This window comes from Bradysia coprophila, unplaced genomic scaffold (assembly GCF_014529535.1).
Source record: "Bradysia coprophila strain Holo2 unplaced genomic scaffold, BU_Bcop_v1 contig_219, whole genome shotgun sequence".
Taxonomy (NCBI): Eukaryota; Metazoa; Arthropoda; class Insecta; order Diptera; family Sciaridae; genus Bradysia; species Bradysia coprophila.
Window position 1 is genome coordinate 155,863 of NW_023503481.1, and position 15,229 is coordinate 171,091.

A 15,229-nucleotide genomic window follows, 5' to 3' on the forward strand; every position below is an offset into this window, starting at 1 on the left:
TTTCTTTCATTTGGGTTTACGTCTTTACAGAAATAAGAAAAAAAACCTTTCTTGTCGGTTTTCGGTACGTTCGGATGATCTTTAGCTATGTGCCTGTTGCATTGGATTTTCGTTTTCGATAGTACGAGGCAAAATGGACAAGGCCACCTGTCATCATTTGGACATGTATCTTTGTGTCTGTCTTTTAGTTCGTTGAGCAAAACATTTAATTCTGTGATAACAGGGGGATCGGCTAGTTCTTGTGACGAGACATTCATATCCATTCGGCCAATTTATGGCAGTTTTTATTGTATATTTGTATTTTTTTCGGCGGATCAAATTATTTTTGCGACTGTTTCTTTTGAAGCCTAAGATTGTATTGAGACCTAAATTATCTCCAATTACAAGTACCACTATGAATTTGACTGTTTTATAACGTGAATGTGTGACTGATATGCCCTGATTACTTAATTCATTAAGAGCAGCTATAATAGGTGAGAATGTAGCTTTATTGTCACAGTCATCCCTATCACCCGAAAAAAACAATGCCAGGGGTAAGATGTACTGCAATTTTGATACGATATTCTCTGGTAAAAAAGGAAGACCTATATAATTGCCACCTATTTTATACGCCCCTGAATGGGATCCAATTACATTTAAGGGCTCGAAATCGTCAAAATAATAAAGTATTGGCAAAAATAGGATTTTATCATCATGACCTTCGGTTTTTAAAATAGATGTCCACAGTTTACCTTGCATAATATTGGAAATTTCATCTTTGCGACCTTGAAATTGATCAATGTAGTTGAGAATTGATGGTAGCATATCTGGAAGATTTAGTAGTTTTTCTAACATATCTCGAATGCAGAATATTTTTATTACTCGTTTGTCATTTGCATCGTTAAGTGCATTTATAGGCACATCTCTTGATTCAAAATACAATTTTGATTTGATTAATGTTTGTCGCAACTTGTGCTCCGTTTGAATAGAAGAAGTGTCGATTGAAGTAAATATTTAAACGCGTTGGAGTAAAGTATAAAACTTTTTCTTAAAATTTCAAACGATTTTTTTCTTGCAATATTTTCATCCGCTAAAAGTTCTAGAGCATGGTGCAACAAATCAACTTTTAATTTGTTTACGATTTCTGGACATGTAGTGCTCCTCGCAACATCATTTGGCTCTACGTTATAAGTTTGAATACTATTAACAAAATGGTCTTTTGTTGGTACATTAGGCAATGAAAAGTGATCTCTTAATAGATGTTGTCGTAATGAATGTTGAGAAGAATAAAATCTTTTGCAATCTTCGTAAGGACAATAGGGGGGTCCAGAATCGTATGGGAAAATAAAAGTTTCGAGGAAGTTGGCGGACCCCGGGGAAAACGAACCCATATGACCCACTGATAAAAAATATATATGGGGCCGATGCGATCCGAGTTGGTTTATGGGTCGCGCAATGACGAAATATGTGAAAAACCACGAAAATGAGGGTTAAAGAAAAATTGAACGTAACTAACAGATGCTGAGGTCACTTCTTAAGGTGAGTTGGCTTATTTCACTTCAGTATAATTCAAAGAAACCGATTTGATGATTTGTAAGTGCATTCGCAGCTCCCAAGTCAGTCAAAGATTCCCAATCTGTTCACTCAGTCTTTGGGTTCTTCCAAAACATTTATGGGATGTGCATCGGATATATTTATGTCTAACGAGAGCTTATGGCATAAGCTTTCATTGCAAAAAGAAATTTTTTCGAAAACAATTTTTTGAAGCTATATAGAAATTGATTTTGGTGCAAAAATGTCAGGGTCGTGAACTCAGGCAATTTTCAAATGACTGTTACGTCATGACACCAACTTGAAACTTATTGTGTGTGGGCTCGTTAGAAAGCCACTGTCATTACCTTTACAACGACACCTAACACTTAATTTAAAGAGTGACCTCGCCTGACTTTGTATTACTTGGAAATTATCTGTCGATTTTTGTCTATATCAATATTGTTAGGTGTGTCCAGACGATATAAAAATTCCAAAAAAATGAAACCAACGCATTTTTGTTGCTTTTGCATCTAACCTAAGTTGCCTGGACCAAAAAAGTTTCATATTGTCGTTAAAAAAAATTTCTCATACAAAGTAATGGAACAAATGTATGGAAAATTTCAGTGTTTTTTCACACATTTCGTCCTTGAGCGACCCATAAACCAACTCGGATCGCATCGGCCCCATATACAATTTTTATCAGGAGGCCATAAAGGTTTATTTTCCCCGGGGTCCGCCAACTTCCTCGACACTTTTATTTTTTGGACCCCCCTAAAGGACAATAGACGTTATTTGTTGATAAATGCTTATAATCAAGATGAGGAAATAGATCATACGGCGATTCTAAGCCGTCTTTGCACATTTTACAGATTAACATTATGTGCTTGTTATAAATGATAGAAATAAAGAATTCAAATATTGTAAATAACAAAAAAATGAAAATAAGAAAATACTAGGCCCCATCTTTTGGATGGGGCAGATCCCTTGACTGACTGATTACTTTTCTCAAGAAGATTTTTGTAATCCGAGCAAAAAAAATCACTCTAAAAGTATATAAAAGTATACCAGGGTATGCGTACCCTACTTTCGATACAAAACACGTATATGAGAAATTCCAGCACTTGACCATATACTGGCTCATACGTATTTTCAGTACTTAAGAGGCATCGATGATTTGCTGAAAAGTATACATTTGGGTGATTTTTAAATACTGTCTTTTGGTGATATATTTCCACCAAAATTATCATTTTTCAAGTATGTACGACCGCAATAACGACCACGAATATGTACAACATAAAATAGATTTGGTTGTAGCAGTTTGACCAACCCTGAGAAAACTGAGCAGTTTATGAAAATTTCGGTACACTAATCACTTTTTTCAGAACTGGTCAAGTGACTACAACCAAATCTACTTTCTGTTGAAAGCTAATACATTCGTGGTCGTTATTCACGCCGGTAGTGCGGTCGAAATTCAAAATGGAAAGTGCGGAGGTCTTTCTAACGTAGCGTCATTTTCATACAATGAAGCGTTGAAATGTATTTTTCGGTTCACTTTTTCATCGAATCGTTCACTTAAAATTCAAATTTTAGGCACACTTACGGCGTGAATTGCGGTCGTGTGTTTTGAAAAAAGGATTCTGATGAAAAGATACCATCAAAAAGGCAGCACGAGATACAGACCCTGGAAAGAGGCGAATTTCTTGCTTACATATTGAATAAAAATGAAACTCGTGTGATTACTCGAGTTCACACTCGTCCAAACTTTAATTTTTTTCTTATCATCGATATAAAGATATTACACACACAAAATTTTGGAATGAATCCTAGAATATTACTCCAGTATATTCCATTAACGAGCTTAACCCAAAAATGTCTTTCTTAGTGGGATAATTGTCTTTTGTGGACCATTAAGAATTACTCAACTAATAACACGATAATATCACGGGACGATACAAAAATTCTTTTAGGAATATCTCTGAGATCCCCCGACCGTCATAGCCCAACTTTGAACTTATCCTCGGGAATGGAATTCCCCGTTGAATAAAAAAAGTTTTTGAAATCCGTTGAGGATTACGTCAAGCTATCGTGTTATCTCGGAACGAGACAAAAATTCTTTTGGGAATATCTCTAAGATCACCAGCCCGTTACGACCCATCTTCGAACGTAGCCTTCGTAATTTTATTCCCTGTCGATTAAAAAAAAGTTTTTGGAAATCCGTTGAGGATTACGTCAAGTTATCGTGTTATTAAGGAACGAGACAAAAATTCTTTTGGGAATATCTCTAAGATCACCAGCCCGTTACGACCCATCTTCAAACGCAGCCTCAGCAATTTAATTCCCCGTCGATTAAAAAAAAGTTTTTGGAAATTCGTCGAAAACTACTCGAGTTATCGTGGAATCAAGCGACCAGACAAAAATTCTCCTGAGAATATCTCTAAGATCACCCGTCCGTTATAACCCATCTTCGAACTTAACCTGAGGAATTTAATTCCCCGTCAAATAAAAAAAAGTTTTTGGAAATCCGTCGAAAACTACTCGAGTTATCGTGGAATCAAGGGACGAGACAAAAATTCTTTTGGGAATATCTCTAAGAACACCCGACCGTAATAGCCCATCTTCGAACTTAACCTGAGGAATTTAATTCCCCGTCGATTAAAAAAAAGTTTTTGAAAATCCGTTGAAAATTACTCAAGTTATCGTGTTATCAACGAATCATCAAAGTGTGACAAACATTTTCTGTATTTAAGGTTTTTGGTCATACATTCATGCATTTTCAATCATAGTAGTGATCATTGTGTGACAAACATTTTAGGGTGTTTATCATCCGTAAGACCCATGACTTTCAGTCAAGGGAATAAATTGTACGAAAGGCGAATACTGTTGTGTAGAAGATTTATGGAGTTATTTTCTCAATGTCTTGGATAAAGGAAGTGATGGTGGCAATACGTCTGCCATTTATACGAATGTTGAAGACTGTCTCACAAATGAATCTCCAAATATGGGCTGAGTCTGCCGGAAAATTTTGGTTGAAACTCAAAAAAGCTTGCAACAAAACCTCGAAGCCTCGAATTGGATTTGGAATGTGGTACACTTTATCGACAATGCTCAGGAACGCCTCAGGATGAACAAGGTCACCAATCCAACTCAATGTTATGAGGTGTTTTGATGTGATATTCTGTTCGTTCAAATTCTCCTCTTCAGCAGCAGTCTGCAAGGATTGTCGAGAAGAAAGTTGATAACTGTTTCAAAATTCAGCAGATTTTGTTACAAACCTTGTAGTATGGGATGAAACTTTGTGCAACTTCTGATTTGCTTCTTTTTGAGTGTGGATTGGGCATTACATGTGGCAACAGCTTCAATGCAGTCAACTGTTGAAATACTGGGACACTATTCTCGTCCAATATATCTTTTGTTCGCTCGAACTCAGCTAACAGCGACTTTATGGCCAAAGACGGCGCCTTCATCCGCTGAGCGAAAATGAAATTTTTTTTCGATACGTCGGGAAGATACGATGCGAACTTTCCGTGAATTTCGATAGCGTCCAGCACTAACTGGAATAATTGTCGGAATTGAAATTTAAATTAAACAAATTCATCTACAGGTTCAATAATTACCAATTCGTAGCCTATGGGAAGACTTAACATGGAATACTTGCGAAAATATTTGTCGACAGAAAAGTCCACAACTTCCTTTCGTCTTTTAGCACAACTGGACTTCCAAAATGTCACAATTGATTCGAAATTATCGCCAAGATTGATGGTGGGATCTTCTTCATCCGTCTCAGTTTCGCCATCAACTTCTTTTTGAAGAAATTCTAAAATTTTTATTTTGAGTTTCCGTTCAATAAACCAGAAAACAAAACTTACTTCCACTTGGTCGCCCTCTCTTTTTTTTTTCAACCAAATCCGTCGCTCTTAGTTGTGTTTGGTAGTTTGTATACGCGGAGTACAATTTTCCTTGAGCTGGGTGACCGTGACAAGCAGCAGTAAAGTAAGTTCCTTTGACCTCGTTTTTAAAAACTTGGACGATCAGTTCAGCAAGCTTCTCAAAATTACGTTTAGTTAATCTAAAACATTTTTTGAAATTGAAAAATAATTCCGAAAAATTCCGCTATCAGTTTTAATACTCTAAGGATGGAATTCGATGGGCAGAATCTTCTTACATTTGTAAAAAATAATTTGTTATCAACAGTTTTTAAGTGTTTATATATGAAAAGAGCTTCAAATTTTTGTTGATCAACGAGAGAAAATATATTTAAAAGAAAACAGAAATGTAAAATTGACTCATAATTTTGATTGAATTGTGGTAAAATTCTTGAGGTAAAATTCTTACGTTCGTTGCACGTTATTGGTTAACAAGAGTGGCCAATGATTTCTTTTCCAATCACAACGCGATCAATAATATCCATAGGCTTTCCTTGAGTGACGCATTTTGCAATAAAAATTTTTAATTCCAAAGACTTTATATCCAAAATATCCTATAAAACGAACAAACTGACTTCTATAATACACTGGTGAACAAAGTACCATTTTTCCTTAATTGTTTTTTATTTACCTCAGCACTTTTCAAATCAATTTCTTCGTCATCAATCTTCTCAGTTTGGGTGGAAATTTCTGAGAAGGTTGGCAATTCAATGATGGTGCCTAACAACTCGTCCTGAGACGGTTCTAACTGCTGCTCCGAATTATGATTAGTTGGGTCAGTTGAAAAAATGCAATTTTTATCGTTGACGTCTTTCAAAAACTGACGATAAAGATTTTCAAATTGAATTCTCTTGACCAACTGTGGAATCGCTTCTATAATATGGCGATCTTGTAGTGTGAGGAATGTATTGAAGTCAATGCCTAAAACGCGAACGATTGACACAAACTATAGCATAGTGACATAAAATTCAAGAATAGTAATTTGCGTGTCTGTCTTGGCCTGTGGGCCAGAGTATTACAAGAGAAAATGCCTAAAAGCTGACGGCCAAAACAGATGTGCACATTGTTTTTCATATAAAGAGCCGAAAACCCAAGTAAATTTCTGCAAGACCACCGTTTTCGGCCCTCATACATGAAAATAGATACTGTGTAGCATCATCTGCCATTTTGTTTTGCAATGATTGAAAAATTATATTCTTTGCACTTATATGTAGTCTAATCAGAATTTTGAAATTTTATGCTTTTTAAATAATGTTTAATGCTTACCTGCAAAACAATTCATAAACTCTTCACCAAAATAACTCTTTAGATCCATTTTTACGTTTTCACAATTTTTCTTAAAACACAAAACGGCAAATTCGGATTTTAAAGACGAACGCAACCGTGGCTGAAAACGAAATGGCAAATTCGGATTTTAAAGGCGACTATTGAACCCGATTCTATTTAGCGTGATTCCAATTGGTAAATTGAATCACATGATACTAATAAGTTGTAGCAAATAATTTAATATATTTGTGACAAATGAATTCTGATAAAATATTTGTGGCAAATAATTTAATATATTTGTGACAAATGAATTCTGATAAAATATTTGTAGCAAATATATATTAATTTGTCACAGCTATAAATATATTTCTAGCAAACAATTGTTACAAAATTATTTTTTTTCGTGTACTTTTAATGTCAAAGTGTCCGAGCATTGGGTCGTGTCAGAGGACTGGTACGCCTACCCTACTCGTAAATTGAATAAATAATTTAACACGAAAGTACCACGTTCTCAGTTCTCTATTTACTCTGACAATTGAGTTCCAAACAATTTTTTTTTAAATTTTTTATCGATGGAGAACCTTATTACAAGACACTTTGTCTCGTATAATATACCAAAAAAAGTTAAAACTTTTTTTATAAATCATTTTGAAAGTCACTGAAAACACGAAAATTCGAATCGAAATACAAAAATTTTTGATGACATACTGTATTTCTATTCGAATTTTCGTGTTTTCAGTGACTTTCAAAATGATTTATAAAAAAAGCTTTAACTTTTTTTTGTATATTATACGAGACAAAGTGCCTTTTAATAAGGTTCCCATTGATAAAAAAAAAATGTTTGGAAATTGGATTTTTTCCACGTTCTGTAAACTGTAAACTATTTTACGTGTTACGGCATGTTTCATTTTCATTTACATTGCCTAATCACGTAAAGCATTGTACTTACGAGGTTCCAAGTTGTTATTTGACAAGTGGGGAATACAGCCCACTTATCAAATACACAACTTGGAACCTCGGAAGTAATATATATGACTTATGACTTATATTAAAATAAAGTTCCCTGAGGTGTAATGCGCGATGCGGAGGACATGACCGTTGAAATGATTAGAGCTACTCCGCTCTTTAAAATAATTTTGATCCATTTTGCAAATTTTTGAACCATTCCGCCACATCACACTGACAATTGGGACATTTGCCTAGGGCGCAGCGATTTGGCGGTGTAAAATTTTAAAAGAAAAAAAGTTTGGAAGGGAAAAATTTTCGATGGGAATATAAAAGTGTACAACGAACGAAAAATTTATTTATAAAATTTCGCTCACTTCGCTCGCTAGTGAAAGTACTAAAATTTTGATCAGATGGATTTCGGTTAATTTTTTCTTCGATTTCCAATGGAAATTTTCCTACTGAGGCCTTTCTGTTGATTTTTCTTAGATTTCCAATCGAAATTTTCCTACTCCTACTACCTTTCTCTTAATTTTTCCGATTTCCAATCGAAATTTTTCTATTGAGGACTCGCGTCTCAGTATGCAGCCTAGTATACATCATTTATAAATGAGACTACTTATTATTCGATCAGCAAATTTCACACAAAAAGTGCATTTTCACCATTTGTTCTATTGCCAAGTAAGGTGGTAAAGTAAACTTTAACTCACGTTTTTGAGTAATAGTATGTTACGTCACTGTTTGTAAATATTTGTTTAGGCAAGTGTGAGGTTTGCGGAACACGTGCCTAAACAAGCATTTATAAGCAGCGACGTAACACATTTTACATGTTTGTGGATGGTAAGTGCATTTTACCGTGCATAAGCATGTAAACTATGTTTACTCACCAATGCCCCCAGGAAATCATGAAGTCATTACTTCATTGATGTGAGCGTTAAAACTTTTTTCCTAGAGGCTTAGTGATTACAATAGCTTACACAATGTTTCGGAACTTTGTATTTTGTCTTGTGTGCCGTACTATCCTTTTTCAACTGACTTCAATAGCTGTCATTGAGTGTTACATCAAAGATGCCATTGCAGAAATTCGACTTATACTAGGCGATCATTTAAATCCATATCCATGTTTCGATTAATGTAACGTTTAACACACAAGTTTTTTGATCAGTCGTAATCATGACAATCTGATCAAAATCATTCCATCAAATAGGTAATTTCAGCTGTAAAAGCTTTGGGGAAGTCACGCAAATACAGACACGCGGGTGGCGCACTTAAAATGGTGCATTTCATGGGATGTCTCGGGTGTAAACGCATGTGCGTGGTAGTGGTAAAACCATATGAAGACAGTTTATGGTTTGCATGAAACAATCAGCTGAAAAACAGCTGATGCAAATTTAAGTCTAACTTTCATCAACTGTAAAAACTGCGCCAACATTTCTTCATAACCATTGATACTGATGATACTAAGGTAATGACTTTATCTTTGGTAAGTCTTAAACTACGATCAAAATTCACACTTGATAACAAACTTTAAATTATTCGCGCCACCAACTGTTTACCGCCGGTATTTTTCCAGACACTTCCCGCCATCTGTACGAACTGTCAAATGTCAATCCATGGAGCGCACTCATTTCATGAGCACTTTACGCATGTTACCAATAGCACTGGTATTTTAACATTATTTTGTTGTTGATTCGCCATTCAGTCGGTGTAGTGACATTTTCAATCAGATTTTTATCGGGACAAGACGCGTTTCGAAATGTGCCTGCAGTGTTTTATGAACGCGTTAATTCGGTTCGATTCGATTCATAGTTTCAAGTGATTTCTTTGATTTTATTAATTAAAATATTGTTGTCGAGTATCGTGTGTTTGTGTGTGACTGTTCGGCTCGTAACATTTATCCTGTTTTCCCAGAGTTCCATCATTTCGTTGCGTGTTTTTTTTTGTTCCGCTGATTTGTCAGGGTAAATACGGTGAATATCTGTGTAATCAACAAATGTGCGTGAATTTACACAAAAAATAAATTGTGCTCAGGAACGACAACACATTACATTTCCTTGTGGTGCATCTGTGTTTAACTTGTCGGTGTTTACATATTTTTTTTGTCCTAACAAAGCACGGTGAACGATTCCAATTATGTAGAAGTGATTGTGTGTGAACAGGCAATCTTTTGTGATTGAAAAATGAATGAACGCAAAATGATGCAGTTCCTTTAGAAATATTCGCACGAAATGGCCTCAGGGGCTTGTTTTAAGGACATTAAATTTACGGCTGGATATTTGGGATTAATCTGTTTGCTGGTACTACTACAACTGCAGAACGTTTCGTGTAAGTTGACGATTTTTTTTAAACAAAATTTTTCAAAATAAATTTTAACTGGCTGGGTGTCGATTTGAGAGTAGGAAGTTTAGGGATCTACGTCTTTTTTCGTGTGCGTCTTCCAATATTTCTATTTGAATCATGACCGTCCCCAATACTCTCTCCCCATTCTTACAAAATCGTTTAAACTCTTCCTAGTGAGACTTTCCGACTATCCTAAGGTTAACTTGAAAGGTTCGTCGTCCTTAATTTGTTTACCTCCCTCGCAGGACTCGACGACAGATTGTTTCTCGATGCAAAGAAACCTGAAGTCCTCAGCCTGCGAAAGCTCTGAAAACTAAGAAATTGATTTTAGCTTTGCTTTCCATTTGCTAATCTGAACATTGATTTCAGGTGTAGCTTCCGATTTCATGGAAGACTTCCATCATTCGTAGAATTCAGTCAGTTTATCAGTCAGCAAGAAAATATTTCCAATTTACACACATTTCTCGCGTTCAATTATTAATTTTTGGTGTTGCAATCATCACATTGCTGTCAAATGAAACGCTTTCAGGCAAACACACCTTGTTGCAAAGCAATCATTTGAATCATTTATAGGAAAACTAATGAAATTATCATAAACCTGGCCCGTGTAAATTCGTGTGTGAATGAAATACAATTTTCTATTTATTTTTCAATCATACAGCACCAAACCATTCCCTTCAATACCAATTTACTGTCGACATTATATGCGATTAGATTGAAATCACAAGACATGATATCAATAAACCGAACGAATTTCGTTGTTGTTGTTGTTGTTTCAAACGTTGACGAATGTAATCAAAAAAAAAACTATACCTAGCTAGGCTATGTGGTGCGAATTGTAGGTAATATCGAAGATATTGATAAAATTGAACGAAGAAAATTGAGGGTAAATCAGTTTACAACCTTAACTCTCGTCATTTTGTCAATAAAATCGAATGAGATCGTAGCAAATTGCGGCGATTAGACCCGCACGACGTCCTAGGTAAACCTTATGAACCTAGTGTGATTACATATATTCTTAGAGCGAAACGTTTACCCAGATGCGAAATACCTACTGGCGTAACATCTATCCTATAATATCGCGTAACGCTGCTCGACACCTCGCTACTCATAACTCACGTGTAAGTTATGAACCTGAGAACTTTTTAGGTAGACTTTCATCTTCATTGCAAATCCCGAAAAAAACGTCAGTTTAAATATGAGTTACATTGGTGCGAGTAAGACGAAAATATTTGTATCGCTTGCACCAACGTTTAACTCATTTAACGGGAAAAGCTCATGATTCGGACGTCCTAGAATTTTATTTCTCCTTGATATACAATCAGGACGAAAAAGTACCGATGTGTTTTCGAAGTCGCGGCTGATACATAAAAAGACCCAGTCTGAGGTGGAAGGCCGTATCAATTACGATTAAAAATCATATTTTTGTCTGTTAAAATCTCAAAAGGGAGATAGAACTCTAGTAGTCCGAGTCTATGGCCGAGCCTAGTAGCAGGCCTAATCTACACACAATGTGCATTATGTCTTTCTCATGATCCCCGTAAATTGATTCTTGTGTTTCCCTGTTTCAACGTGTAAATTCCATTACATAACTCGGGATAGAAATGAAAAGTCTCGTTTTCGTGCGTTTTTTGACTTTGGCTTCACCTCTCATCAACAAAATTCTTTTTGTCCTAGTGACGTAATATTCATTCTCCTAATTAATGTTAAAATATCGCGACTTCAGTTATTTCCCACGTCGTTCAGGAAAAACGTTCCTTCACATAAATAGGGATAAAAGGTTGAAAACTCGAGTTTTCGCGTGAATTTTGTTGATCCGAGGCGATGTCTAACAATACACGAAAGTGTGATTTTTCACGCATATTCCGAGTTATGTAACGTATTTTATGGAAAGTACGATTTTCGACACATGTACCGCGTAAATGCCTGTGAACTACACTTTTTCGACCACGTACAGTCCGACGTTTTTGACGACATTCTATCGATTCAACCTAAACACCATATTTTTTCGTGGATCTCGTCTCTTTCGTGTCTATTGGCATAGGTGAACCCTTTTCCGTTTTTCTCCACTAGAAGAACAGCATCTGTTCCACAAAACGTAACATTAGGCCTAATAGCCCACAGTACTTTGTACAGGACTAAAAAATTAGGTGAGATACATACATAGACACTCAAATGTACGTACAAGTGTTCTGTACGCAAAACTGTAAAAAATAACATGAACTGCTGTATCATTTAGCGAGGCGTATATGCATTACCAGAGGTTGTTCTACCTACAGTGGTGCTGCAAAGTCACAATAGACGCTTCGTGTTAAAGACTTTGAATTTTTTTTAGTGATCTTATTAAAAAACCGCAAAAACATGAAGAAATTCCATTTAGGGTATCAAGGGTATTAAGTAAAACTACCGTACTTGTAGCGATTTCATTACTAGTTACTAATTGCGTCAGTATCAGTTGGCGTTTAATCTCATTCGTAGTTTCGAGGATGTACCAACCCACCCATTGGGGAATTACTGAAAATTGCTGAAACTTACCAAAAAAAGTCTTTCGATAAATTTCAGTAAATTTTCCGTAAATTTTCGCAATTTTTCTTCCTGAAAGTCCTGATGTATACATTGACGTTTGGAAATTATTGTCTTGAGTGGTATGCCTCCGACTCGGACCATATGCTACCAATAAAAAAAGAAATACGAGACAACAACTCATATACATTATACGTAACATACGTAGCATACAAAAAAGTTCCCATAATATCAGGTCGATACGAAAATGTTTAATTTGTAGAGGCTATCATAAAACAAACTCGTCCCAATTGAAACAACTAACCGATTCAAAATAATAGTTTTAGCTGTTGTTGATTTAACAACAAAACCTTTTAGAACCATTTTTCGCTGAAGAAACAACAAGATAAAACAACAAGTAGGATTAGTCTCAGAAATTAATGTAGGTAACATGGTTTCATGTTAAAAAAAAAAAAAATCCTCTGAACACGCAGATAATCTCATGTGCGATAAAAAATGTTTTAAAAAAAAATCTGGTAAAATAGATGAACCCTATTTTAGCAACGAATCATCAATGTTTGCGTTACAAGAGTGTAAATAACCGAAGGAGAAAAAAATCTGTTTCATGTGTACGATGTGAATAACTTTATTATCTCTACTCTGAATGTCTTGACATTTGTTTACAGAGTGAAGAAAATACGAAATTCCAACAAGAACAAAGTTTTTCGGCGACAGCGGAGCGAGGACCACGATTCGCTAGAGTTGAAATTTCGTGTATTATTTCAGAGGTGAACAGAAAATTATTAACCGATTTTCTCCACGAAAGAAACGTCACTTTGTTACACCGTTTTTTCAAAACAAAAATAAGGGTGACAGTTCGGTGTAGAAAATGTATATTGTCTATCCTATCAAAACAACAGGGTAGAAAATAGACATCTTCTGACCGGAACTGTCATCAGACAAAGTGTTAAAAATAGTTGTTTATGTACGTGATTCGATGTTTGTGTGGCTAATGTGACGATATGATGAAAAACCGAAAGCATGCACTTTTCTTTTGTAAATCGTTCCAGATAACTCTAGGGATAACTTGACTTGGACAGATTTATTTTCGTAATCGTTTTATCGCGTATTAGACTATGACAAGACACTTTGCCCTTATTGTCTTCTTAAAGGATTTGTTTTCAGCTAAATTAGTCTGTGAGTGAGTTCTACTTTTGCATTTAGTCCGTTGCCAATTTGTAACGTAAAAAATACAATATGCATGTCAGTTTCACGGAAATTAGCAAGAAGTTGTATCAGCATTTTGTCCTTGATATAGTGTTTCTGTTCAAGGTGTATTTTTAGAATTATCTTTCTGCGTGAAAGATCAATCGGAGAAAGGACTATCGGGGAAGATGTGGGCAGTTTAAAATAGGGGACACGATGAGTGTACCTTTGAAGTGTAAATGTGAAAGTAGGTTTATTTACTCACAGATCTATACAAACCCGGAAAATGTTGTTATCCAAAAATTTATTTTCTGGATTTTGATATCAACAAACACAGCTTTGAAATATCTTATTTTCTTCGCTCGGTAAACAAATAATGCCTTTCATATCGAGTGCCTTCTTAACCATTGATTGTTCTTCATATTTAACTGAACGAATATGTAAATTGTTTGCCGCAGAAATTTATTATGTGCTGCATTGTTAATGGTTAATGGAATTTAATAAAGCCAAACCCAGTTAACGAAATCATCACGAATATTTATAAAACTCGAAATGTAAATTGCACAAAAAAACCATTAAGGAAAGAAGTGCAGAGAAATTGTTTTTTTTTTTTCCTTCTCATCTCGTTAGCAATGCTCGTTATTGAGAGAGATCTTCGAATAGGTATATGATGGGATATACACCAACGCCGGTGTGTATTATATTGACCTTTTGTTACGTATAGAGGAAGAATAATAATAAAAAAAAAATGAAAATAAATTCAACACAGTCCACAACTTATCTGATATGAATTCTCTTTAACACCAGATTTTGTTTTCATTTTACGTTTGTATATACGTAATGCGCTTATTCAAAAATACCAAGACACTCTACCAACACGACCAACACATACGATTACCTGAGGTTTTTTTTTTCTTCACTTTATTTATTAATCTAGAAACTAACCATACCATAAAAAAAGTGTATTCTAACGTCGACGTGTAGCCCAAAAGAAGATTTTATCCAGTTTATATACAGACCATATACTACCTCACCTGTACATAAATGAATACATTTTTGTGAGTAGTTTTTTCTTGGTCTTTTTATTCTTCGATTTTTTTCCCTACTTCTTTTCCTTTGCCATACGATAATTCGTTTTGATATTTCGTTCTTCTTATTTGGAATGAAATTCTAAAAAAAATAAAATTTCTGGGTCTTTGTTTTCAAACGTCTGTATTTTGAATCGTTCGTATACACTGCATGTAATAACGTACATAAATCGATACATCGCTCTGTGTATTGATTCTGGATATATTCCCGAGAATATAAAACGAAAAATTTGTTTAAATGTTTTATGTACACCACATGCCATGCCTATAGGTACACTTTTACACAAGTGATTTCCAAAAATGAAATCCTCTTTTTAACAATAACAAGGCAGTGATTATCATACAACAACAGCAACAACGAAATAGTTTTTTTTTTCATTTCTGAATTGTTAAAAAGGTTCTGCTCTCGTTGAGACAGTTGAACAGAACTTATTGAATAAGATCCGT

The 15,229-nt window shown here is 35.1% G+C and overlaps 1 protein-coding gene and 1 long non-coding RNA gene across 3 annotated transcripts in view; one reads left to right on the forward strand and one right to left on the reverse strand.

Annotated features, from left to right (window-relative positions):
- Positions 1-434: 434 nt before the first annotated feature.
- LOC119075528 lies at positions 435-13,685 on the reverse strand. The gene is made up of 3 exons (XR_005087413.1): positions 13,564-13,685; positions 2,506-2,511; positions 435-445 (listed from the first exon to the last, which is right to left on the reverse strand). It is a non-coding gene; the product is annotated as an uncharacterized LOC119075528 (long non-coding RNA).
- LOC119075526 (low-density lipoprotein receptor-related protein 6) overlaps positions 9,341-15,229 on the forward strand; it is a 41,255-nt gene continuing 35,366 nt past the window's right edge. For both annotated transcript variants that reach the window (XR_005087412.1, XM_037181997.1), the window contains exon 1: positions 9,341-9,971. Coding sequence is in view for 1 of the 2 variants with exons in the window: in XM_037181997.1 (XP_037037892.1) it covers positions 9,875-9,971 (97 nt within the window). In the remaining variant the exon portion in view is untranslated. The remainder of the gene's footprint in view (positions 9,972-15,229) is intronic.